The 27,920-nt window shown below is 41.5% G+C and overlaps 2 protein-coding genes and 1 pseudogene across 3 annotated transcripts; 2 read left to right on the plus strand and 1 right to left on the minus strand.

Moving 5' to 3' along the window:
• On the minus strand, positions 1 to 27,920 carry Tdrkh (tudor and KH domain containing). Of its 2 annotated transcripts, none has more exons than XM_055609015.1 (14): positions 27,843 to 27,920; positions 17,378 to 17,527; positions 16,529 to 16,635; positions 15,671 to 15,860; positions 14,698 to 14,837; positions 14,289 to 14,610; positions 12,437 to 12,597; positions 12,128 to 12,300; positions 11,909 to 11,973; positions 11,450 to 11,601; positions 11,180 to 11,281; positions 10,376 to 10,472; positions 9,870 to 9,961; positions 1 to 454 (listed from the first exon to the last, which is right to left on the minus strand). In XM_055609015.1, the coding sequence occupies exons 2-13, from the start codon at positions 17,499 to 17,501 to the stop codon at positions 9,912 to 9,914; spliced, it is 1,683 nt and encodes a 560-aa protein (XP_055464990.1). In that variant the 5' UTR covers positions 17,502 to 17,527; positions 27,843 to 27,920; the 3' UTR covers positions 1 to 454; positions 9,870 to 9,911. The 2 variants fall into 2 exon arrangements, with proteins under 2 accessions (XP_055464990.1, XP_055464989.1); XM_055609014.1 differs by lacking the exon at positions 1 to 454 and adding an exon at positions 7,670 to 9,695.
• On the plus strand, positions 4,376 to 7,539 carry Oaz3 (ornithine decarboxylase antizyme 3). Its single transcript, XM_055609017.1, is given in 6 exon segments — positions 4,376 to 4,540; positions 4,826 to 4,885; positions 4,887 to 4,965; positions 5,645 to 5,820; positions 6,230 to 6,315; positions 7,174 to 7,539. Coding segments are annotated over 6 exon segments (558 nt in total). The 5' UTR covers positions 4,376 to 4,517; the 3' UTR covers positions 7,308 to 7,539.
• On the plus strand, positions 18,101 to 18,452 carry LOC129678313 (cytochrome c, somatic-like; annotated as a pseudogene).

Below are 27,920 nucleotides of genomic sequence, written 5' to 3' on the forward strand. Positions count from 1 at the left end.
TAAGAAGTTTTTATTTTCAGTTATTGAGTTCCAAGAATAGAAGGACCTAGCAGGACACTATGAGAGCAACAACCAAAGCTCCCTACTACCTTGGTCAGCCCCTGTAAGGACGCTACACTCTGTAACCCAAACACAAATGAGGTCAAAGAAAAGGTGAGAAGAAAAAGGGAAAAGGGGAAAAGAGAAAGAAAAAAAAATCAAAAGGAAAGAAGACAGGAAAGGTTTTAAATCTAAGTGGCAGAGCTGGAAAGACAGGTCAGTGGGTAAACTGCTTTTACGCAACCCTGATAACCTGGGTTAGAATCCCACAACACACACAAACCCCCCAAAGCCCAGATGAGGTGATGAGTTTGTTGAGTCTGTAATCCCAGCTTCGGTATTCCTGTGGCGGTGGGAGGTAGAGACAGGAGAATTGACCAGAAGCTCAAGTTCATGGTGTAGCAGCAGAGAGACTCTGTTAAAAACAAGGTGAAAGGAAAGAATAGACTCCTGGAAAAACTGTCTTCTGATTTCTACACACATAGGCATACAAATAAATTAATTTTAAATAATCTAAGTGGTAGGCTGGTGTGGCGGTACTCACCTTTAATCCCAGTGTTCAGAAGGCAGAGGCAGGAGGATTTCTGTGTGTTCCAGGACAGCTAGAGTTATACAGTGAGACCCTTCTCAAAAATAAATAAATAAATAAATAAATAAATAGATAAATAAATAGATAAATAGATAAATAAATAAATAAAAATCCAAGTGATAACAAATTTTGGCTTCACTCCAGAGAACAAATGTAATATTGGAAAGAGGCAAGAGACTACCTTATTTCACTTCTATTCTGCCTCAAACTCATACTGAAGTTATTTGCTTGACTGTGAGTTTGTTTTAAGCCCTGAGGAGGAAGGCTCCTGTCACACCCACTCATTCCTCCTCTTTGCTGACTGTCCTGGTGAGACAGCTTACAGAGGGCAGTTAGCCACAGCTACTTGTTCCTCATCAGCCAGACAAGTGGGGAAGCTGAAGTGTGAAGACTTTCTGACTAAATTGGTTAGTTCAGCCAGCTAGCATGCACAGCCATGGGCATCAAATTGGAAAGAAACTGGAGTATGTGGGAGGGAAATTTGCATCCATGAGACAGGAGAGGATTTATTCTCTCACTTTTTGGTAGGGGGGGGTCACAAATATGTTACTGGGGGTCACTCTTGAGCACCAATTATTCCAGGTTTTTGACACTTTGTTCAAAGAATAGAAAAAGTGTACAAGAACAAAGTACTTAAGAGATCTTATTCAGAGGCAAAGTAAAAGCACAAATTAGATGTACTACAAGGAGCTGTAGGTCCTGAGCAAGCATGTAGCTCAAGAGGGTCTGGTTACTGTTTGGGGCTTTCTTTTTATGGGTTCAGGAAGAAAAGCAGTAGGTTTTGTGTGTGTATGAGATAGAGAGAGGAGAGAGTCGAGGTTTCTTGTTTTAATTGACAGTATGGAAGCCTTTTGCTCATTGTGTATATTCTTTTCCATGGGGAATCTAGTTTTAACCATATACATGAGCAATCACTCATAGGCATTAGATGGCAAATGTGGTAAGACAGACTCCGCCTCCTGCACATGCCTCAGCACCAGGTTGGTTCAGCCATTGGCCCTAGTTTCAGGACACACTTTTGACCACAGAGAATTAGTAAGGGTTGCTAGGGAGCTATATGTTGGGTTACTGCTTTGTTTGAAGGTGTTTGTTTGTTTGTGTGTGTGTTTATGTGTGTTTATAGCTAAGGCAGGTGGGGGTCCTAGGTTGCTACGTACTTTGTTGGGAAAGAAATATGAGTAGCTTTCAAAACACTTGCCTGCTTCACCGTCACCTCTAATGCCCCACTGTGGAGAATATGTTATCTTTTTTTTTCTGTAGTTGTCACTGAACCAGAGATGTCTACTATACAGTTCTGTAGGATTTTCTCTCTTTAAACCAAATGTGGTAGCACATCCTTGTAATCTCAGCACTTTGGAGGTGGAGGCAGGAGGAATAGAACTTCAAAGTCTTCACCTACATAGTTCTAGACTATTCTGGGGTGCATAAGACCATGTCTTAAATTTTTTTTTCTTTTTTCATTTGAGACATGTAGCTAACCCAAATTAACCTCAACCTCAAATTCTTGTTTTGGAGGCTGTTCCAGCCTCCAAAGTGCTCCACTGCCTAACGCTTATTTTTAAAACATGTCATATCTAGTTATTCTTTCAATCAAAACACTGCTAAGTCACTTCTCTTTTCCTCAAAAGAAAAAGTCCACAGATTGGTATAGGTAACCCTGTATCACGTGACCCCATTAACATTCAATCCTTGGAATGTATACTGCCCCATTCACCTATAGTAGCTGCCTTGCTGTTGAAAATAGCAGACACTCTTAGCTTTGCATTGTCTGTTGCTTCTGAATCAGATGGTCCTTATCCCTAGACATTAGCTTCATTAACAGTCTTGTTATTAGTATTATTTGTTTTTTTGAGACAGGGTTTCTTCATGTAGTCCTGGCTGTCCTGGGATTCACTTTGCAGACCAGGCTGGTCTCAAAATCAGAGATCCACCTGCCTCTGTTTTCTAAGTGCTGGGATTAAAGACAAGTGTCGCCATGCTTGGCTGGTTAACAATCTTAACTTTCTACTTCTTTGATGATTATCTTTTCAGTGAGGCTTACTTGTATCATCTGTGCAAAACCCTGCTGCATATCCCACACTAATAATCCTTTTGTTTGAGATAGGGTCTCACAGCGTAGCTCTGGTTAGCCTGAAGTATCCTCAAACTGAAAAGATCTGCTTGCTTCTGCTTCCCAAGTGCTAGGACTTAGGAAGGTGTGTGCCACCACACCTGGCTTGATCTTTTTGCCCCTCTCCCACATGACAGTTTTCTTCTGGCATACTTATTTTCTGTATACTTGCTTTGCTCTCGCACTTTAAAAAGTTTCACAGAGCTAAGATCTATGGTTCACTGACACGACCCACACACCATAGTAGTGTCTGGCTCACAGTAGACCCTCAATAAATATTTGAATTAATGGGTAATAAATTTGAAGAAGCCTCAAACTGTAGGTTCTAGAACCAAACTTTGCCCTCAGTGTTAAATTTTATCAGTATTTTAGTTAGGGTTTTTATTGCTGTGATAAAACAAAATGACCAAAACAACTTGGGGAGAAAAAGGTCTATTTCAAGTTACAACTCTCAGGTCATACTCTGTTACTGAGGGAAGTCAGGACAGGAACTTGAGGTAGGCACTGAGGAAGAGGCCGCGGAGGAGTGCTGTTTACTACTTTGCTTCCTAGGGCTTGCTCAGTCTCAGGCTGCTTTCTTTAACACTCAGGACCATCTGCTCAGGGTTGCATTACAGAGTGAGCTGAGACCTCCCACATCAGTCACCAGTCAAGAAGATGCTCCCAGGCTTGTCCACAGGAAATTATCAATTGAAATTACCACTTCTCAGTTGGTTCCAGCTTGTGCCAAGTTGACATAAAAATTAACTGGCACAACCAGTTGTTGCTGTAGTCTCTCTCCCCACCTCCTGTGTGTGTGTGTAATTTATCATAAACTCTAGTTTCAGTTGAAAACTTTTAAGATCTAGCACCAGTGATTTTGTGTTCTCGCACAGCAACTTACTGCTCAGTCATGGTGGTGTGAGCTTTCTACCATCTTAATATATCCTTTCTAGAACTCCCCTAATTTCCATTGGCTATTTCCATTTCCTATGGATTTTTGTGTGAGGGTACATGTGTGTGTGTTTGAAACAGGGTTTTGCCTTGTCCAGCCAGAACCTTCCTATTGCAAACCAGGCTGGGTCCAGATGTTGAACAATCCTATCAGTGCTGCCTCATAGCTGCTAGGATTAAGGATGTATAGGATTAGGTACCTAGGTGTTTAATTTGGGATTCCTACCCTATAAAGCCAACAAAGAATGTTCTGCAGTTTGTAGTACTTCTGTGCTATGGGGAGGGATGATAGAAAAAATGAATTATAAAACAATTACTAATAAAGTCAGTGTGAAGCAGGGTCTTAGAAGCTTACTGTGGCATTAGACACTAACTCTGCAGTTAGTGGATTTTGAAGTGTTCCAGAGGGAGGGCCAAGGTGTATATTTATATATTTATATAAAAGAGCTCAGGTAGGGCTGTTTATCAACCAGTATATTAGTTCTAAAGCATTTTAATGATCAGTATAGTTGTACAGTATATACTGGTTGAATATGAGCCTTGGTTAATGAGACAGGGTTGGGGTGGAAATGAAGTGACATAAGCAGTGACCTAGAGTCTATGTCATAGTGCCTGCCAGGTCACAATGGACAAGATTGCCTGAACCTCTGCCACTTCTCCTCTGAACCTCACTTTGCCGCAGGGAGGCACTGAACAGAGAAACTGCCTTGTTACAGGTCCCGCCCCTCTCTCTACTCCCTTTCTTATATCAAGAGGGGAAAAACACGGAACTACCTCTATCCCATCTGGTCACCATACGCCTATTACCTCTACTGCTACAAATACCGGTTCACCCTCCGGGAGAAGATGCTGCCTTGTTGTTACAAAAGGTATGTGCTTTCATCTTTAACGGTTTACATAAAGTATAAGTAAAATAAAACAATTTGAAAGAATTTCCTAACTGGAAGGATAGAAGCTTGCCATGGATTTGTATAATTTTTCTATATGGTTGGCCTGGAAAAATAAGCTAGTCCATAGGTGACACAGGAAACAAGTGTTGAAGACTGGACCTGTGTAGCTATATCAGGAAGCTACCTTCATAGTTTTATGTCTTTATCCTAGGCTCTGAGGTACACTAATTTGTACACTAATTTGGGTCTTTCTTTTCCAACAAGCATCACTTACAAGGAACACGAGGACCTGACTCTCCGGCCCCATTACTGCCTCCAGTGCTCCTGAGTCCCTAGGAGGCCTCCAGGTGGGCAGGAACACTGAGCAGGAAAAAGACCACAGCCAGCTTAAAGAACTGTATTCAGTAAGTAGACTATGAGCTGGTGGCGTGACAGGGCAGCTCTTTTTTTTTTTTATTTTTTTGAGGGAACATTATCCAGTTGATAACCATAAAACCTAGGGGTAGGTAGGACCCTAAGATCATGTGTAAAATCTACTTGCTTTCTAGATGGATTTTAGCCCAGAGATCTAAAAGTAATATAGCTGGTAGCAAATAGTGGGATGAGAAGTAGGAACAAAGGTATATCACATTATAGTGGGACTTAGGGACATAAAGTACTTTAGAGATGTGCCTGGTAATAAAAGGCCTGTAATCCCAGCTTCTCAAAAGAGCTGCCTAGGACACAAAGTGAATGCAAGGCTAGCCTCAGCAACTTAGCAAGACCTTATTCCCCAACTCCACAAAAACAAAAACAAACAAAACAACCAAAAACTAAAAGTGAGGCTGGGACATAGCATGAGTAAGACAACACCTTGAGCTTTCTAGTACTAGGAGGTACTCCCGTATTTGACATCACATAGAACTCAGTATGGGATGGCTATTCCTAGGACAAAAGAATATTGTTACATCTCAAGATTCTGACCTTACCCAGTCTCCCTCATCTGCCTCTCCTTGGTTCTACAGAAGTACCCCAATTTGCCCTTGCTGTGATTTGAAGATTAAACGAGCACAGATTATTACTTCAACCTTATTTCTTTTCCAGGCTGGGAACCTGACAGTGCTATCAACTGATCCCCTGCTTCACCAAGATCCAGTTCAGTTAGACTTTCACTTTCGTCTCACCCCCAATTCCTCTGCTCACTGGCACGGCCTTCTGTGTGACCACCGACTCTTCCTGGATATCCCATATCGGGCCTTGGATCATGGCAACCGAGAAAGGTTGGATGGGCGGGGGGAAGAGATGGTGTTACACTCTTTATCATGTCACAGTGACTCAGAAGCTGGGTCAAACAAAACACTAGTAGCACACAGACAAGATCTTAGGTTTTAAGGAATAATTTCAGGTTGAGGGCCAGTTGCTAGACCCAGACTCAGGAACACCAAAGTGAGAATCCAAAATAGATGAATACTTTTCAGCTGCTTAGCAGTCTTTTTCTCCATGACCCTTTCTGTGACATTCACCTCAGTCAGGTAGAATCCCTTGGCTTCAGAGAAAAGCTCCCAAATTCAAGTAACTTTTAATTTCCCAGTTTCAGTAGGTAGAGAGCAAACACTCATCAGTATTTCTCCTGCTCTGTCTTTTTAGATTCTGAGTTATCTGGGTATTAACCTTCTCTTTGGCCTCTAGTTTAACAGCAACACTGGAGTATGTGGAGGAGAAGACAAATGTGGACTCGGTGTTTGTGAACTTCCAAAACGACCGGAAGGACAGAGGTGTGTCCCTTTTCCCTCTATTGCAAGAAAAATTAAAGCACACAACATTCTATTCAGTACTATCACAACTAGACCAACAAGAAGCCCCTGTAGGTGGTGTCACATACAAGGTTGGGAGCATGTGAGGAATTACAGAATCCATTCAAGGGATACGGCCGACTGACAAAGTCAACCACATGTATTAAGCCTTCAACAGCAGGGAAAAGACATGTATAAGGACATGTCTAGGACAGGAATGTATTTAACCAAATGCAGTGTTACTGCTCATCTCTCAAAGAGTTTATATCCTGTTGAATATAAGATGAGGGGTTGGGGATTTAGCTCAGTGGTAGAGCACTTGCCTAGCAAGTGTAAGGCCCTGGGTTTGGTCCTCAGCTCTGGAGAAAAAAAAAAAAGATAAAGATGAGCTGGGTATGATAGAACAAGTCTGTGAGCTAAGCATTTGGAATTCTACACTCAAGGTCAGACTGGCTAGTGAGATCTCATTTCAAACTAAACCGCAAACTGAATGCCATCACTGCAGTAAGTGCTTGAATCTTAACTCTGTGAAGAAGATTCTCATTTCCACTTTACAAATGAGTAAACTGGAGATCTGAAAGGTTAACTAGAATGTTAAAGTGGATTTTAGAGGTAGGGTAGAGTCTGTCTCTATCATTCCAAAGCACACCCTAAGCCTGCACTACACTGCTTTCCAGAGTGACTTCTCTTGAGAAAACCTCTATAAGTAGTACAAGAGCTGAACTTCAGTGGGTTTTTTTTAAAACTTTTATTAATTATACTTTATTCACTTTGTATCCCCCCATAAACCCCTCCCTCCTCCCCTCAGTGGGTATTCTAATCATTTGTTCTGTTCTACAGGTGCCCTGCTGCGAGCCTTTAGCTACATGGGTTTTGAGGTGGTCAGACCAGATCATCCTGCCCTCCCTCCCTGGGACAATGTCATCTTTATGGTGTATCCCCTTGAAAGGGATGTTGGCCAGCCTGGCCAGTGAGCCTCCCTAAACATGTTTATTCCATCTCTGTGAGGGGCCGGAAACCTCAACACCCGGGACTCTGGGGCCCAGGATGTGATTTAAGACACTTCCATCCTAGGAAATAAAGTGTAGTGCAATCAAAGTGTTGATGATTTCTTGCAGGGAGGGACTGTTGGAGTGGAATAAGCCTTACACAGATAAATTCACTGCAGGACATAGTAACTGAAAATATCACAGGGAGGGACCCGGGTCAGACATGGGCGGGCTCCTCTTGCCTTTCCCATAGCCCTATACCATTTTTCCATTCCCACTTACTGTTCACCTGCCAAGATCAATAACTAGTCAGCTAGAAAGTTCAGAAAGACTAAACCTTGCCAGAATGCATTTATATATGTCAATTCCTTCTCTTGGATGTGAAGAAAAACAGAGAAAGTGTCCTAAAGGAAGAATTACAAGAAAACAGAACATTCCAGAGAACAGCAAGAACTGGGTTGTATTGGAAAAATGGCAGGGGGACTCAAAAGGTGAGATTTAAACTGACAAGACACATTGAAGGGTAAAAAAAATTTTTTTTTTGAGACTGGGTCTCACGTAGCCCAGGCTGGCCTCAAACACATTCTGTAGCAGAGGACGTTAATTCTTCCACTTCTACCTCCCAAGTGCTGAGAACAGGCTGTGTACCATTAACTATGTTTATTTTTACACTTATGGGTATGAGTGTTTTGCTTACATGTATACACGTACACCATGTGCATATCTAGTGCACAAGGTAAGAGGAGGTTCCCTGGGACTGAAATTCCAAGATGGTTGTGAGCCACCATGAGGGTGCTGGGAACTGAACCTAGATTTTTCTCCAAGAGTAGCCAGTGTTGAGCATCTCAACAGCCCCACAAATTGGTTTTTAATAGGCTTTTACATAATAAACTGCAAGTTTTATGATCTCCATCCCTGAGAGAAAGCAGCACTGAGGAAAGTAGGCACTCAATGGCCTCCAGAGCCTGTTGTATAGTAATTCCAATGCCAGGCTGAGTACACTTCAATGATTCACCACAGTCAGAACGTGAAACACTAATAGGAGCCTGTCTAGGTTCCTACAGGAGTATAAGAGATGCTCAAACTGCCCCTTCTTTGAAGTCTTTCTAAATGGTTCCAAAAATTTTGAACTTAGGATATTACAAATGACATAGAAGTGCTATACCACTGAGCTACATCCCTAGCCTCTCCTTAATTTTTGAGATAGCATCTTAGAAAGTTGCTCAGACAAGGTCATTAGCTTTCACTCTCCTGCCTTGGCCTCCAAGAAGCAGAGGTTATAGACCGGAGTCACATGGGATGGCTACTAATGCTAGAGTTTAAAGAGGCACACATAAGGCATCCATATGTTCATTTTTCATTGTGCATTCGTATTTAAGTACTGTCACAAGTCTCAAAGATGTCTTACAATATTGTCAGCAATGGAAAGCTGCCAGAAGGAAACAAGTCACCTAAAGTCTTTTAGCTTTTGTGTACATAGCTGAAACTGGTTATGATTCTGAGGGACTGGCTGATTTCTGAAGTGACTTTAGGGGATGAATATGAATGTTTGTATGGGAAGAGCACTTCTTTCAAGATGCTTTTGTATGTGAGGCAGCTGGCAATTACTACCAAGACTTACTCAAGAGACTTTACTCACAGGCCTATTTCCAAGTTGTGACTGAGTATCTGGGTTTAGATAATTTTGAGAACTTTATTCAGCAAACAATCCCCCAAATTATTTAAGCAGAACTACACATCCTTTCTCTCTCTCTAGGTGTGTGTATACAAGACAAACTGGCAATATACAACATTTCCTAAGTTGCCTTTTCCTTTCTTCTAGTAGCATTTTAACTAAAGTTCACAAAGAAATAATTGGAGTACTGTTAAAAAAACAAACAAACTACTCTAATAACCTCAGCGACTGAGGGTGAGAGGTAGTGCTCTCCTCCCCACGAGGCTTTTAAATATATTTATGCTGATTTTTGTCTCCTGATAACTGCAGTCTTCTGAATTCACCAATACTTCCTATAAACTATAGTCGCTGATAAGGCGAGTCAGAAATCTGCAGAATCATCATTTCCAATGCCCAAACCGTGGCTGTTTCCCAGCCTCAAAAAGAATACAGCCCAGCAGTAATGCAAATTATTACTGGCAGAGGGGACTGCCTGACGAGGCTAGGAATTACACAGCAGCATCCAAACATTAAAAGACAGGGGAAGAACCAGAGGAGTTAAGTGAGAAATCTATTTGTCTTCATTTGTCTCCAACTGTTGCTTTTTGGTAAGTCCAATGGAACAGAAAATGGATTTGATCCACAGCAAGCCACACCATGTGAAATAAAGGACTTCATGGATCTTTCTATCATAGACTCCTCTCTCCTGGCACCAAATCCTGCCAAAGACATAGAGACAAAAAACTTAAAAGGGCTTTGAGAGCAAGTTAAGCTGCATCAAAGATGCTGAAGAGAAATATACAAAGGTAGGAGCATAGGGAAGAAGAAATAAAAGACCTGTTGTCACCCTCATTACTTTCCTGTTGCTACAGATAGATGACAGCACCACTCACACAGCAAAGCAGACTGCTGATCCAGCAGCGGAAGCCCAGACTTCAGAATAAGTCATCTTCAAGGTTATCATCACCAGACATAGAGGCAGCTTCTGTTGAGCAGAAATGAGATAGATTGCCTTATTTTAGCAGGCACTACCAGTGAGGCTCAGGCGGAAAATGGGTGGTTGGTGTTCAGTGTCCTAAGAGCCAAGTATTTTGTGTGTGTGTGTATGTTTTTTTAGACAGGGTATCATGCAATGCAGGCTGGCCCCAAGCTCTGTCTTTAGCTGAGTGTAACCTTGATCTCGTCATAATCCTTCCTACACTTGCCAATACTTCCTACACTTGTGTGTCATACTCAGCTGGGAATCTAATCCAGAGCTTTGTGCACGTTAGTCAGGTACTCTACCAATCAAGCCACATTCTCCAGTCCCAGAACCAAGCTTCAATTTAACCTCCCAATTTGGAAAGATGAAGAAAAGGTAACTTCCACAGATGCTGTATGAAAGTACTGTCGTTTGTACCTGATAAGCTGAGGCAGGAGAGGGTATGTGGTATCTCTTCAGGGCTCTTTTTGGTTTCAGTGAGTATGCTGGCAAGAGAAGCATCTGTTTCTGTGGCCTTAAGGTATGGAAAAAGAGAAAAAGGAAAGAGTATCTTGACTGGTAGGAAGGTTGATCAGAAGTTTTGGTTAAGGCTCAAACTGGTTGCTGAAAAGGCACAATGTCTTTAATCACATTTTAACCAGCCTGGAAAATGAAAAAGGTTCTCAGGATAGTATAAGCTCCATCTCACTAAGTGTGTGAAATGGAGCTAGAGATGACTCAGAGGTTAAGAGCACATATTACCTTTCTGGAGTACTTGAGTCAGATTCCCAGCACCATGTTAGATGACTCACAGTCTGTTATTCACCTTCAGGAGTTATAATGCCTCTTGTCTTCTTGGGCACTCACACATCTGGCAATCACTCTCACATACAGATACATACATACAGATGATTAAAAAACAAATTGTTAGGAGCACAACAAGTTAGCAGTACTGCCTGCTCTTCCAGATGATCCAGGTTCAGTTCCCAGCACCTACATGGCAGCCTACAATTGGCTATAAGTCCAGTTCCAGGGGATCCAATACCATCTTCTGGCTTAAGGCACTACATGTATGTGGTGTAAACATATACACGCAGGCAAAACACACACATATGAAAAAAAATCATTAAAAATCTTAAAAAAATGAAATTGGCAAATGTTATGACCAGAGACTTTCATTGTGCCTCTATGCACTAGACTTTCCTGGAAGAAGCACCACTGTAAATGACTACAATGACTTACCATGTCCTTCAACATATCTGGGACAGGTCTGTTTTCTTCCACGTCTTCAGGAAGTTCGATTGCATAGCCTTTACGAACTAATTCTAGCCCAATATCAGATTTCTAAAAAGGAGAAATGGAAAGGGAATGATGTTCTGTTGTAAGGGAGAGCAAATTTGCAATTGGGATGGGGTGAGATGGTCAGCAGATCTTCCAAAGTCGACGTAATATCAGATAAGGGTTTCTGGGAAAGAAAATATGCAGCAAGCACTATATGAACCTCACCCTTACCTTCCCTTTGCTGGTATCATATAAATAGATCTTTGGCCAAGTTGAGATTCCAGTCTGGACATAGCTAGAGATCTTGGCCACCAGGGGCTCCCAATCAGCACAGTGAGTGAGTCTGTCAAACTCATCTAGAGCTTCTTCTTCCCACTGTTCACCTGGAAGAAGATCATAAGGCAAAATAAGGAGCTGAGACTCAGACTGGTAAGAGCAGTACTGGTAAGAATAGGAATACACCCTGGAATGAAATTGAAACTACTTTTTATTCCCAGGAATGTACTTATGTTCTCTGATGGGTTTGGATGGGACTACCAACCAAGTTTGTCTTGATTTCTAGTGCTGATAAGGAAAAGGCACTCGAGTTTCCAGACCTCAGAAATGTTGAGAATGTGATAATTCCTCTTCTGTGCTATATGAAAGTTACTTTATTGGAGGTGAAGCCAATAGGTGGATTGACTCGTTTACCTGCGGGGGCAATCCGTGCCAGACTGCATTCTATTGCTTGAAATGGGAGGCTTAGAAAGTCACTCCTAAAATAAAAGAAACTGAAATTAGAATCGCAGGTTTATACATGTTCCCTTCTAAATCCTCTTGATCATATATACTAACAGCTCACTACTTTATGGCTAGAAGCCAGTCAACAGCTGGGATTCTAGCAGATTCCACAGTGGCTTTGGTACTCACCTGAGGGCCCTGAGATCCTTCAGTGGACAATCTCCATTATCTCCAAAGTCAACGAAGTAGAGGTCCAAGTTTCCATTTTCCAAAGTTCCAAGAACCCGGGCTCGATACCAAAAACCATTTGTAGATAAAGGTGCTGCTACAATGTCTCCTATGTTCACAGTCAAGTCTTCAGGCTGTATTTGGGGATGGGAAGTCAGGAGGGGGTAGTCATAAAGTTGTAGCTAATAATCAGAGAATAACAGAAGGAAAAGAACATGTTGCAATGAAAAAGATAAGGCCCAGACTAGCTTTTTGTCTGTGGCAACTCACCAGACTATTCTCATAGTGCTGGGTCATCTCACTGACAAGTTTATCCAATTGCAGGCTGCGGGAGCCAACGATTTGGATCCAAAAGTGGTTAGGGTGCTCAGAAGCAGAAACGAAGACTTCTAGGTACTCATCAGCATGGAAACTGAAGTCAGGACTGGGAACTGAACACAGGGGTAAGGATGGTGACCATATCAGTTCCATCTTTGTTTAGAATGGGGAGACTGTATCAGGGAGATGAAAGATACATATACCCAGTGGCTGTTTACCATTTTAGAAATGGTTAGAGGGACAATTTGGTGACTCAAACAAAAATGCCCTGAGGGAAGGTACTAAGTTATCTTCTATAACTTCTATGTAACCAGGCTTATACTGTCATTCTCCATGTACTCGAATGAGGCATCAATTATAGTGAAGGTTAAGCCTCAATCTGTTAGGTCTGGCATGATCAATAAAAAAGTACACAGATAGCAATTCTGCTTATTTCAGATTCTATTCTACCTGGGATTTATTATGTGAACCTAGGCAAGCCTATTAGGAGGCTCTGCCCTTTCTTGTTCAAGCTAGCATGTCTGCAGAGGAGAGGAAGCCAATGGCCATTTCATTCTTCAGTAATGACATCTAGAAACAGTAATGAGACAGGCAATATAAAAACCAGGCTGAGAATTTGTGTAAAAATTTATGCCTAAATATGAGTGCTTAGCAACAAATGGGAGATCTATAGCACTCCCCATCCCCACCTCCCACCCAGGCTCAGGGAACAAGAGGACATAAATAATGTAAGGATCAGAGGATGAGGAGTGTTGTAAAATGGGTCTTTTGGACATTACATGGAGGTTGCATATAAGAACCCACAGCTGCTGTGGTTATCTGCACAAGATGAAGCCAGTTAAAATTCCAGAATGGATCAGGGAGGGGCTCCTGAGGCCCTATGCCTACCTAGATGAGGAAACAATGGCAGCTGTTGGATGCTGGGGGAGGTAGAGTTACTTTTCTTTGGGAATATGGTCACTCATAGGTTACCCATGCCTCAGTGGATGGCCCCACACCCATGCAAACATGGGCAGCACAAATTGGACTTAGGGAATTATAAAATAAATGAAGTGGGGAGGAAGATGTAGTGGGGGAGCACGGTAGATATCAAGATATGTTGTATATACATATGACATTTCTTAAGATAAAGTAAAAATATGATTTAAAGTAACTGTAAAAAAAAAAAGTATCCCTGGGGCTGAGGACAATGGTTTAGTTGGTAAAGTACTTGCCATGCAAGCATGAGGACTGTCCCCAGTTCCCACATAAAAATCAGGGTTTGGTGGCACTACTTGTAACCCCAACCTCTGAGCCAGGGAGGCCAGTCATCCCAGTCTAACCAGCAAGCCCTAGATTCCAGTGAAAAGGCTTTGGCTGAAAAAAGTAAGGTGAATGGTTCTTGTAGAGCAGCACAAAGCTCATGTCTGATCTCCATGCACTCATGTGACATACATTCAACGCTATCCTGGCATGAACACACATACACACATACACACATACACACATACACACATACACACACACACACACACACACACACACACACACACGTGTAGAAAGAGGATATAATAAAAATTTAATTATTTAATGTATTACTTAGATCTGTTTACTTTTTCAACATATTTCTAATTTTCCTTCATTGGCTGTACTCAAAAATTATTATTGTTTGGTATTAATCTAAGTAAAATATCAGAAAGTCATTATCTATGATGACAGAGATGGAAATCACAAAAACAGAATTTTTAATTGTTTCCTATTTAGGTCAGTTAAATCCAGTATTCCTGTCTCTCATAGGGTTAATAGGCTCCTCTTCATTACATACTTTCAAACATGGACGTCTCTGGACTGCTCTGGGCACCAGAATTCTGAAAGCTGTCATCATTAGGTTTCTCCCAGGAACCTTCTTTTGGTTCTACAACAACCATATCACCACCTCCTTTTCGGAGAGGAACCTCCAGGGGTGCAGCTGGCCCCATGCTAGTATTGGTATTTTTCCATAAAGCTGCTTCTCCAGCTCCATCGGGCTCTGTCACTTCCTCTCTTCTCACACTGATTGGCTGCTTTCGAGGGACTCTGGTTTCTGCAGAATGGGCAATTCTCTTCCGAAGTTCTTCATCTTCTGAAACTTTCTCCAATATCAGATGCTGTGGGAAGAAAGAGAGGGGTCATTTATGTGTAGTCAAATACTGACAAGAGGCCAGAGGATCACCCTCATTCTCAGATATACTTGCCTTAGCTGCTGTCACTTCCTTCTGTGTTCCTGAGATTTTTATAAGTCTTGAGAGTAGCAGGGTTCCCTCTGATTCTTTGTCACAAGTAATTTTGGCTCCAGAAGCCTTACAGATAGATCGAATTGTCTCGCCGCCTCTCCCTACATTAATATAGAACAACCTGTCCTTTCCTCTAGGCCAACAGTCACTATAAGAGAAATCACTATTTTGTGTATGTTACAAAAAGGAGTCAGTTCTCATAACCAACTTGAATAGAACATAAGACAGTAAATGTGAATAAGAAACTGCTGGAGTAACTACTGGAGAAAAGAGAATATAAGACTCTGTTTTAACCATTTTATTTAAACTTATGCACTGGATTGATTAACTTCAAGTCATTTTCATTTTTTGGATACAAAGCAGCTATACTTTATATTTTCACCTGAAAGTCACAGGTGCATCAGCATCCTGGACTGAGGACAGGAAATTTCTTTGCCTCTAATAGCAGCACAAAGGAATGGTCCACAGAAAAGCATAAGGTACAGTGATCTCTGGATCACTGTCTTCAAAGGTCTAGGGTACTACTGGCATTGCTAGCATCCCTGGAAGAGCCTATTTTTAAAAATTAAATCTTTACTCTATGTGTACATGTTCATGTTGTATGGACTAGGGTTACCACAGCACATGTATGGGCATCAGAGGGCAACTGGGTTCTTTCCTTCTACCATGTGGGGTCTGGGATGGAACTCAGGTTGTTACCTTTATCCACTGAGACATCTTGCTGACCCATAAAAACCTGTTTGGAAGACTTTAATCATACTGCTTCTTGATTTCTTTAAAAAAATTTTTTTTTTCTGAAACTAAAGTTCCTAACTAAGTATGTCATTTTCCCCTAACAAAGTGAAGGGGAAGCCAGGAAAGCCCTTGGAAATGTGGGAAAGACAGGCAAAGGTAAAGAATAAAGCGAACAGCAGAAGAAGCTGTTTAGTGGTACCTATGATTCTGCCCACAGATCTCTGGGGAACTGAGAGTTGCTCAAACACTGGAGTGTTCTCTGTCAGGATCTGATGGATTGCTGCTTTGGCCTTGCACACCTGAACAGGAAAACCACTGATAAGCAGTACTCGCTCATCGCCTACATCCTCAGTGTCCACATCAATCCGAGCACCTGTCTGTTTCCGAAGCTGTAGAGGAAAGGAGGCACACACGTTAAAGAACTTCAGTTTGGGCCTAGCTAAAGACAGTCTATCAAGCCCTGGATGCAGGTGGAACTGGCCATAATTATTAATGGCCCTCATTTACTTGTGTTAATGCATCAAAATTAGTGACAAAGGCAATCCAAATAGTTAATTTAAAGCTATCTCTGTTTATAACACTTTTGCTCTCTGCTTTTGTTGGGATTAGCAAATATTTTCTTTTTTTTTTTTGCTAGGGAGCAAACCAAGTCCTCCCAGTGCTAGTCAGAACTTTACCAATGACTCCAATTCCCAGCAAAAATATTTTGTTTTCTTGACATTCCAGCTGAACAAGAGAAGATAGAAGATTAGCTAGGCAACAATTCCTTATTGTCATCTATGGGAGCTCATTAGCTACCTAATAAAAATATTCATGCTATATCAAATTAAGAATCATCCAATCAAATACTATTTCAAGCTTAGTCAGCTACCATCTGAGAAGTACTCATTTTCAGAAGGAAAACAGTGTGGTTAGCCTAATAAATCCCTGCATTTTTTTTTTCTTTTAAAAATATATGTAGTATGGGTGTTTTGTAAAATGTGGTCAGAGGAAGGAAACAAGGAGTCAACAAATAGAATCAATCTGTGGGAAAGCCATCACCCTGCTCACATCTTACCTGTTTAATATTGGCTCCTTGTCGACCAATGATGAGCTTCACAGCCTCCTGGGGAACTCGCATTTCTATCTCAATGTCATCTTCTCCAACAAATGTCAGTCGCTCTTCTGTGCAGACCATAACAGACTAGACTTAAATATGCTAAATCTACTACTGTTCCTCCCCTGAATCAGACTGTCAGAGTCACTAATCCAAGAGACAAACTGTGGATCTCAACCACAGTGCAAAACATTGCATCTGAATGTGAATCAAGGTCTCAAAAGACCAGAGCTGGGGCTGGGAATATAACTCAGAGGTGAGGGTGTAGTGCATACAGAAGGGCAAGTTCAATCCCCGGCACTCTACCTGCTTCCATCCAAAGACCATTTGGCATTTTCTTTGGGATACTATTTCAGATGTTAATATGAGAAAAGAAGATTCTGGAGAAGAAAAGTTATAAGTTTAGGATGCTAGTTTAAGACATGACTTCTATAGAACCATGAAGGCTAGAAGTTGTTGGAGGCTTCCAAGAGTCTAAAAACTTAATTTTATATTAGTTATTTCTTTGGGACCTGTTCGCTAGGTCCACCTGTGGCCTGTCTTCTGACAGCTGGAGAGAAGCAGCAGAATGAGTATACATATATTTAAAATCATGTAGTTGATTTTGCTAAGGGGAAGAGTCAACAGCATCATAATGAGTTCCCTTCAGAAACTAGTATTCCAATGACAAAGGAAGAAATGAGATATTTTCAACTGCTTCTCACAGAAAACTATATTTTAACAAACAGTACTGGGTTTGACAGGTGCAGCTCTTTCAGCTTAAAAGAGGGAGACAGAATATTACTGCAGGTACTGCCTGGGTTCACATACCTCTGCTTTCCCTATATCGGCGGTATAGGATGTAGGCTACTGTTGCACTTGCTGGGATTCCAAGGCCCAGGGCTATTTTTTGAATAGTGGACAGGCTTGTCCATGAAGTTTGTTTGGTGGACATTTTCCTCTGTACTCTGACTTAACATCCTGAAACAAAGCAAAAAGTAGTTATTTTTGTCAGTTGTCTTGTTGGCAGAGAGGAATGGGAACACATTATACTGGAAACCAAAACCAAACCCAAAAAACTACTAAGCCAGGTAATGGTGGTGCATGACTTTAATTCCAGCACTTGGGAGGCAGAGGCAGATGGATCTCTTTAAGTTTGAAGCCAGCCTGGTCTACATGATGAATTCCAGGATAGCCAGAGCTATACATAAAGAAACCCTGTCTCAAAATCAAAAAACAACAAATAGAATTGAGAGAGAGAACCACTACTGCCTATTTTACCATTTCAAAAGCTCCAGCTTAGAAAAACAAAAAACAACAACAACAACAACAAAAAAAACCCAAACGATTTCATGGGAAAAGTATCAGAGCACTTAAATATGTTAGTTAAGGACAAACATCTCACTTTTTTTCTGAAGAAGAACTATATATTAATTTTTAAAGACAAAGGAATGAAAAATTAAATATTGAAAAATCCCATATACAGTAGAGAGCAGGATGTTTGTCTTTGGGTCATGGCATTTTTGGTGTTGAGCAGCTGGGAGTGAATTAAAAATGGGTAATATTGAGAAAGGCAAGCAGACTTTTGTTCAGAAGTGTGCCCAGTGCCACACTGAAAAAGGGTGCCAGGCCTAAGACTAGACCAAATCTCCATGGTCTGACTGGGCGGAAGACAGATTAGGCTGCTAGATTCTCTTATACAGATGTAAACAAGAACAAAGGCGTCATCTGGGGACAGGACACACTGATGGAGTATTTAGAGAATCCCTAAAGTACATACCTGGAACAAAAATAATCTTCACTAGTATTAAGAAGGGAGAAAGGGTAGACTTAATAACTTAACCTTAAAAAGGCTACTAATACCACTGCCTTATTTATTGCAAAACAGATGTCTCAAGGCTTTTAATGTGTACTATAATTTAATTCATTACACCAGAATAAATATGAATACATAACAATGTTTTTGTCAGATAGTTTACTGATTTAGTAAAACTGACTAGTAGTAAACTGGAAGTGATCCTTTTTTAAAATAACAATTCCAAGCTGGGCAGGGTGGCACATGCCTTTAATCCCAGCACTCAGGCAGGCAAATCTCTGTGAGTTCGAGGCCAGCCTGGTCTACAAATTGAGTTTAAGATAGCCAAGGCTACACAGGAAAACTGTCTCAGAAAAACAAAACAAAACAAAACAAAACAAAACAAAACAAAACAGAAACCCAAAACCCCCAAACCAAACCAAATCCAGTTGCATAAATACTATCAGTGCTCTTCCTTTCTCAAGATAGGATTAGACTTAATTAGTAATGTTTAACTTTCCACAAAGAAGGGGGTATCACCTAGCCAATGGTTTTATTCTTAGATTTACACAACTGGGCATATGAATATATTTAAACACTGGGGAAATTCACTGTCTTAGAACCAAGCAAAAGACTGTGTTTCAAGTTTGTATTCACTGGCTTGTTATAGGCAGTGGTTAAACATGATGCAACTGTTTATTCTTGACGATGCCAATTTAATTAGAATTCCCTGTCAAAGGGTGCTTGCTGTCTTTTAGTACTGAAAAGGTATTTAGTGTGGTTTATGTACAATATCAAATAAACACTGAAAACAATATCCCACATATAGTATATAGTTAGATTTCATATCTAACTACTTAGAATTCCTTATTTATACTTTTAGGTCTTTCCAGAAGCTGTGGTCTGCAAGGAGTGCCATTTTAGGTCTAGTAAAGATCTTGGCATTTTTTTTTTTTTTGGAGGTATACTCTTTATTTACTGTCTCTACATCTCATTTCTTCTTCCTCCTCTTCCTTCTTTATTTAAATATTTAGTTTTATTTTGTATTCATCTGAGAGCCTTCACATTTGTGTACCATGTAAGTGCAGGTGCCTGCCTGTAGAAGTCTAGAAGAGGGAGACAGATCTTTTGGAACTGGCATTACAGTTGGTTGCGAGCCACCATGTAGGTGCTGGGAACTTAACCCTGGTGGTCCTCTGCAAGAGCAGCAAGTGCTCTTAACCACTAACCTGTCTCTTCAATCTCCGTTTTTTTTTTTTTTTTTTTTTTTAATACTGCTCAGCCAAGAGTGAGCTGGAGCTGAGCTCTGTTCTGCTCCTTCACCAGACTCCAGATTAACCCAGATGACATTCATGAAGCCTTATTTTACTAGTCTGCAAATGCAGGAAGGCAGCTACTTTCACAAAACTCCCTCCATCTCTATGCCTTTCCCCTGCATTCTCATTTTGTTTCTCTGCCTGGCAGGGCCATCCAGTCCCTTCTGCTAATGTTACTGCTCTTTTCAGGCAACCTGACACCTGCAGCTTCAAGTGCTCCCTACAACCTAATAATTCCCACAGAGCCTCACCTGCCCCACTTCAGGGGGCACATCAGATCTCATTTAGAACATTAAACAGCTTTCTTACTAGTTTTGCTATGAATCTCTAACTGTACCTTCACTTTGTCAAGCAAATATAATTTCCCTCAGTGTAATTTCTTATCCCACATGTCTAAATTACTTCAAACTATCGCAACTTTCTAATGTTTCTTTCTTCACCCTTTTATTCCTTTTTTAAAGACAGGGTTTCATGTAGCTCAAGCTGGCTCTGAACTTTAAAAAATTTTTTTAAATTATATGCATGCTTGTCTGTGTATGGGTAGTAGGAGTTTCTGGCCGTTGTGAGGTGCCTGATATGTGTGTTGGAAACCAAACGTGGGTCTTCTGGAAGTATAGCCAGTGCTCTTAACTGCTGAGCCATCTTTTCAGTGCCACAACATTCTCCTCTCTTAAAGAAACTCCATTTTGATTATACTTTCCCCCAAATGATTTCCATTTTTCCTTTCCTTTTGTATAAGACCACAAAATGTAGTAATGTATCTGTCCTCATTTTCTCTTCTTGAATACTCTCCCACTGTTCATCAATTACACCGCTGAATCCAAAGATCAATTGGATTCAGTTGATCTTTTCAGTTCCCATCTTACCTGACTTTGCCACAGTATTTAGCATAGCATGGGATATCCTCTTTTCTTTGCCCCATTTTTTTTTCCCTCTAGGAACTCATAGATGGTAGGCAGTGGTTCTTATAAGTGATCACATTTTTTTCTTCCCTTCCTCCTTTCCTTCCTCCCGTATGTTAGGTGAATGTTCTATTACTGAGCTATATCCCCAATCTTACTTTTTTGGCCAGAGTCTCTCTGTAGTCCAGCCTGGTCCTGAATTTGAGGCACTTCCTGCCTCAATCTCCCAAATGCTGGGATTATAGGTATGAGTGACCATGCCTCCTAGTCTTTAAATTTTTTTGACAGGGTCTCACTAAATTACCCAGATTGACCTTAAACTCAAACTCACCCTGTGACCCAGTGAAGCCTTGAATCTATACTCCTACCTCAGCCTCACAAACAGCTGGAATTATGGGCCTATACTACTAGACCTGCAAAATCCTCTTTTCTAAAATGTTTTCTTCATTTGGCTTTCCCAATAGCATAGGCTCTTAGTTTTTCATCTCTATTTCTCAGTCTTGCTTAGCAGTTCCTTCTCTTGTCTGCATGTCTTTAAACCTCTTAAAATGGAGTGTCCCAGGGATCTTTCACCCTAATTCTGTGTTCTGCCTCACTTCCTGGCTGATCTTATCAAGTTTCATTAATGGCTTTGACTTCAAATCCCATCTAAAGGATGATAACTCCCCAGTCTGTAGATTTACTTAGAAATTTCCTCTTAAACTATGGGTTTGTATCCCAACCCCCCACCCCTTTTTTAAGGCAGAGTCTTCTAGGTAGTTGGCATAGAACTAAGCAGCTCAGGATGGGCTTGTGATACTCCTATCCCAGCAGCCTAGCCTGGATACTCCTATCCCAGTGCTAGGTTATAGATTAACTGCCACCATACCCAGCTGTCCGTAATATTACTGACACTGGTCACTCTACTCTGATCACTTTGTATTCTTCTTTTGCTAGACCTCTGCTCTAGATGTGGCTGGGATGTAGCTTAGTGCCACAGTACTTGTCTAGTATGTTCAAGGCCCTCAGTTCAATTCCCAGAAATTATACTTAGATTAATACAATTGCTTAAGTATTTGCCATCATCTTTTCAGCTTATCCTCAAAGTTGGAAAACTTCAAGTAATGTTTCCTCTTAAAACATTCCAGTGGTTTTCCATATTGCTATGATTAAAAGCCAACTTATCTGACAACTTGCAAGGTTATTTCTCATCTCTACATAAGAATGCAAATTCCTCAAGAGGGCAGATTATTTTGTTCCCTGCTTCAATGTTTAGCATACAACAACCACTTAACATTTGTTAAATGACTACAATTTCTCTTATTTTTTCCCTTTTAATGTGGCTTTAAGGTGCCTAAATGTAAATTCCTTAATGGAATGAAAGATACTTTGTAGTCTGATCTTTGCTGGCCATCTTCATAGCCTCATATTCTTTGTTACAGGAACAGGATCTCCTTACATACCTTCCTCTGTTACATGTTGCCTGTGTCTTCTGAGTCTTGCTCTTCTTTCAACTTTCATTAATACTACCTCTTCTGAAGCCTCAGGGGTTCCTAGTTCTGGCTGATGTAGGTCACACTACTCCATCATGGTACTTGTCTGTTATCCTACTTCCTCTAAACTACTGGCTTTACTAGTGCAGTTTAAGCACATTAAGAACTTCCATCTGCTAGATACTATTGTGGCACTAGGAACAACAAGATGGAAAAAAATGAATGTGCTAAGCAGCTACAATCCCAGTCACTTTATACATATTATTTTATATTCATATAACCTTGTAAGGTAGGAAACAATAACCTCATTTTTTAACAGAAGTACACATATACCTGAAAAGCTTATTTAACTTATCATCTAGTGTTTGAGTTATTATTAGCTTATGAAAAATCTTGTCAAGTGATTTCAGAAGTTTCTTAACTTTCCTTTTACTTAAACTTTCAGGGTAACAGTATAATTCTTTATTTTGATCAAGTTCAATGCAAAAATTAATAAACACTGGTAGAAAACACAGATGAATTAAACAATTAAACAATGTCCATTCCAGATATTATGATATACAGACCATAATGTGGCCAGGTAAGGTGGCATACCCCTTTAATCCTACCAATTGAGAGGCTGAGGCAGAATGATTGCCAGTTGAGGATCAGCCAGAGATACACAGGGAGGCTCTGCCTTAAAGAAACAAAACTCAAACATAATGTGTACTTTATTCATTTTTTTTTTTTTTCTGATGGGAGTCTCACTATGTAGCCTTGGCTGTCCTGGAACTCACCATGTAAACCAAGCTGCTCTAAAACTCAAGAGATCCATCTGCCTCCAGAATGCTGGAATTAAAGGCATGTACCACTATACCAGGCCATAATAGAGTTTTTAATGAGAACTGCTTAAATATATTGCTATAATTTGCCCCCAAGTAAGAAATTCTACTACCCAGGTAATAAAAATTCTGGGTTCAGGAAACGCTACAAGCTTGCTCTGTACAAGCCTGAGGTCCCCAGAACCTATGTGAATCAGGTAGTGGCTATCTTTAATCCTAGCACTTGAGAGGCAGGTATTAGATCCCCAGACTGGACAGAACTGGTGAGCTCTCAGTGGTTTAGTGAAGGGACCTGATCTCAATAAATAAAACAGAGAAACTGAGGAAGGCACTTGGTGTTAACTTTAGGCTTTCATACACACAATCTGCACATTCACAACAATGAACACATGAACATGCATACAGATATGCACACACAAAAAATTAAAATATCTTTGAAAAATAAAAAATATATTTTATTCTAAGTAAGTCTAAAAACATACCCCACTACAAAATCTACTCTGGAATAAAACTGGTTATAAATGTGCTGTCCCTGAAAACCTAGAAGAGAAGACTATCAAGAGAAAGAAGAGATCAGTATGGAAATCTCACTGCCAGGAACAGATACAAACTAGTAAGTGGAGTACAGGTGGATGTTTATTTTCCTACTAGTATCACAACTGCATCTGACATGCTGGAGGCGTAGCTTACAGGTAGTGTTCCCATGCCTGTATCTTAAGGTCCCAAGCTCCAGCACCCCAACAAACAAGCATGCATAAGCCTTTGCATCTGGCCTTGGAGAGCTTTACTGATCAGAATGGTACAAAGTTCTTCAGAGAATCCATCAGAGATTTGACAAATCTTTTTTTCCCAGTCAGTAGTTTTAAACAAACAAACAAAAAAAAATTTTTTTCTTTTTAAGACATTTTACATCCCAAGGGCTCCCCCTCCCACCCCCGTATCAACCTTCCCCTGCACATCAAGTCACACCAGGACTGAGCGTATCTTCATCCCCTGAGGCCAGGCAAGGCAGCCCTGCCAGGAGGAAAGTTATCCAAAAGCAGGCAGTAAGAGTCCATGTTAGAAACAGTGACCCCACCTCCACTTGCCAGGCAGCCCATATGAAGACCAAGCAGCCCAATGGCTACATGTGTGCAGGGGCCAGTTTTAAACAAATTTAATCTGCCCACTCGACCAGACTTAGGTCCTGAAGAAAAACCAAAAACCAACCAAACAAAAAACCCATAGAACCTTTTACTACTTTGGGAATTCAGGTGTCTTGTCAATTTGGGATAGTTGGTTGGTAGATTTAGTATATCACTTTAGGAACTAGCATTAACACTGAGGGAAACTGGCTTTCCCTAACCACCCACCCACACACACATTTTTTGAGGGAAGAATGGATGATACTCTGGAAGAATTCTACTACTGATGTACAGCTCTCTTCTTCCCCCATCCTCCCCCTTTTTTTGGAAACCGGGTCTAAGTTGCCAAGGACAGTCTGATCTCTGGATCCTCTGCTTTAGCCTCCTGGTAGCTGATAAGAAGCACTTAGTAGCACCTCTGACTCTCCCCACCAGTCCACTCCCCAGCCCACATACATACCTTTCGGGGGAAAGAGAGAATGAATTTAATGTGGTCTGAAGTTACTTTTCACAAAAGTTTGTGATATTATATAAATAACTTTATATTTACTCAAGGGAAAGAAACATGTTTGGCTTCATAAAGGAGATTCATGCGTATATAATTTTCAAACATATTAACTTTGGAATTGCTACTTTCCTACAGCAAGAAATAATTTTTTTTAAAAAAGAAATAATTTATTTTGGATGTCTAGAAAAGATTTTAGTTGTTTTAGCTCCTGGTTCAGTTAAATACTGCCTGTATTTTGTTAAAAGCTACATATGCTGAGCAGGGCAGAAGGAAGAATCAGAATTCCCAGCCTGTGGGCTGGGGAGATGGCTCAGTGTTTAAGAGCACTTGCTGCTCTTGCAGAAGACCCAGGTCTGGTACTCAACGTTGAGGGATCCGCTCACTACAGTGTGTAATCCTGGCTCTAGAGGAGCCAATACCACGTTCTGGCTTTTGTGGGTGCTGCACGCACATGGTGCACTGACCTGCACACGGGTAAACACTCATACACAGACAATACAAATGACATCTTTTTAAAACTCCATCTAGTAGGAGAAATGACACTAAAATAACTAATGCCATGATAGTGCAAAAACAACAGTGAATGCATAGAAAGAAGTTATTTCCTAGATAGAGCATATCGGAAATCATCTCAAGATACAGTTCATGGTGCTGGAGGTAGTTCAGTGATTAAGTTTTATTTTCTGGTCTTACAGAGGACCTGAGTTTGATCCCCAGTATCCACATCAGTTAACTCTGACTGCATATCTGACATCCTTTTCTGGCCTCCACACTCAGGCACACATATACATAAATAAAAGCAAATTAAATCTTGGAAAAATTCAGCATATTTATCTCCTGCCAATTTACTCAAAATACTGAGTATCCAATATGAACTTGGTTCTGAGGACATAGCAGACAAAACTTAGCTGCCTTAAAGGAGCTTTCTGGATGACAGGGAGGTGTGTATTCCCTAGGTGAAAAATCAAAGTAAATCTAGCTGTGTGTCTTTTATTTATTTATTTTTTACAACTTATTCATTTTATATCATGATTGTAGCCCCCTCCCTCCCTTTCCCCCCAATCCCTTACCCCAGTCCACTGTAAGGGGGAGTCCTCCTCCCCTGCCATCTGACCCTAGCTAATCAAGTCTCATCAGGATTGCCTGGATTCTCTTCCTCTGTGGCCTGGCAAGGCCCCATTGCCAGGTGGAAGTGATCAAAGAGCAAGCAACCAAGTTCATGATGGAGGCTGCCTCTGCTCCCCTTATTTAGGTACCCACATGGACACTGAGCTGTCAATTGGCTACATCTGAGCAGGGATTCTAGGTCCTCTCCATGCATGGTCCTTGGTTGGTGCATCAGTCTCTGCAGGTGCCCATGGGCTCAGCTTTTTTAGCTTTGTTGGTCTCTTTGTGGTAGCTTTATGTCTTTTCATGCTCTTTTTACAGTATTTTGGTCTCATAATTCATGTTTTATGGCATAGAAATAAAAAAAAATTACGAACTGGGATGGATCATAAAGACATGTCTGTCTATTCATGTAACAACTGGGAAAATTGAGGTTTAGAAATAAAAGGATTTTCTCAAGAGCACATAGCTGGTTCATCATTTCTTGAAAATGCAAGGGAAATAACTGTTTTGAAGGCCAGTCATGACTGTATCTTTTATAGAGGCCCACAGCACCAGTTTTTCAGGTTTGAAACTATCAGAATCATAGTCAAAAATATCTGATATTTTTCTGTATCTGCATCCAAATTTCCTAAATCCTGAGCAATCCATAAGGACTTTCACAGTACAAACCTACTTTCATAGTGCATGTCAGGCTTATAACTATTCCTAATTGTACTTATCTGTATCTGTGTAAGCGTACGGGCATGTATGTAGAGGCTGCAGGACATCATCTGTGAATCAGTTCTCTTGACAACTGTGTGCCAAGACAGAGGAGTTGAAGGTGAGAGGACGATTTTGTGGAGGTGGTTCTCATCTAGCTTTACATTGTTTCTGGAGAGTGTGTGCACCTGGTTTCTCTTTGCTGGATTAGCCATCTTCCTGACCCCTGTAATTCTTGATTAATGGCTGTCTGTCATGAGAAGAATGAACTGAAAGCAGTAACAGTGGGAACAAAACCACTAGATGACTAGAGCAGGTATCAATAATAGAAAAATCAGAGTATGAATTGGTGGTATGAATATTTAGCAATTGATTTATGGGAAGGTAGAAGGCAAAGTCAAAGAATTAGTTGTAAAACTTCTGAATGGGCCACCTGGTCGACGGTATGTCAGGAACCACTGATGATTGCTGTGGGGAGAGGGTGTTGCAGGGTGAACGCCTGTGGCCAGGACACGTTTGCTGGGTAACGTGACTTCAAGCATTGCACATAAATTTGTGCTGAGTGAATTACCACACGATAGCATAAGGGATGGGTTAGTGAATGCCAATCAGGCAGGCCAATCAGGATTTTACCTAAAACACTGGGGAGGACTGAGCCTGGCTGTGGCAGCATGTGCTCATAACCCCAGCACAGAGGTAGTGGCAGAAATATCTGGAGCCCAAATTCATCCAAAGCAAGTTCAAGGCCACCTTGGGTGACATGAGATCCTGTCTGGGAGCTGTGGCAGTGAGGAAGCCAGTTGTCCAATTCCCAAAATACCAGTACCTGAAAGGTGGAGGCAGAAGGGGCGGGCGCGGCAGCGCAGGGCGGCCGGGCCCCGGACACACCACACCATGGCCACCACCCGGGTAAGGGCGCCCCGGCCCCGCGGATGGGTAGGCTTTGGCAGGCAGTTTAAGGTTGGCTACAGAAAAGTTCTTGGCCAGTCTGGATAGACTACATGAGACAGTGTCTCAAAAACAACCAATCAAACACTCAAACCAGCCAACCAACCAAATAAAGAGAAAGGAAGACTATCGGAAATACATTCGATCCAAAGTAGACTGTTGCGGCACTTGCCTGTACTGTTCCTCTGTCCAGAGGCAAAGGCTGGAGGAGCTCCAGTTCAAAACCAGCTTGAAACAGATCCTATCACAACCTAATAACGAAACCTCCTGCAGCTCCAAACAGCTACTGGACTAAGTTGGGGAAGGTAAAAGGCAAATTAATAAAAGACCCCTCGTTTCAAAAACAGCCAGTCGAGGAGTGCAAACAGTTGCGGTGAGTGCCCTACCAGTCCTGGGGGCCTGGCCTCCCGGGGCCGGAGCCCTTGTTCCGCATCTGGTTACTAGCTCCCAGCACAGGTGTCCAGACGGTGACCGGAGGGAGGGCCTCGACACCCGGCGCCTTCCCGACCTCCAGCCCGCCACTTCTGCCTCCCAGTTGTCCTGCTGCCCACCGCCCGGCCTCTCCCACGCCTCAAACTCCCCTCTCGAGCCCCGCCTTTACCGCTCCTCCAGTGTCGCGCGCTCGCCTCGCACCTCACCAGCGCCGCCGCTGCCGCCTCCGCTCCCTCGCTCTCACCGC

The sequence above is a fragment of the Psammomys obesus genome, unplaced genomic scaffold (genome assembly GCF_907164565.1).
Source record: "Psammomys obesus unplaced genomic scaffold, mPsaObe1.curated_primary_1811, whole genome shotgun sequence".
Classification (NCBI taxonomy): domain Eukaryota; kingdom Metazoa; phylum Chordata; class Mammalia; order Rodentia; family Muridae; genus Psammomys; species Psammomys obesus.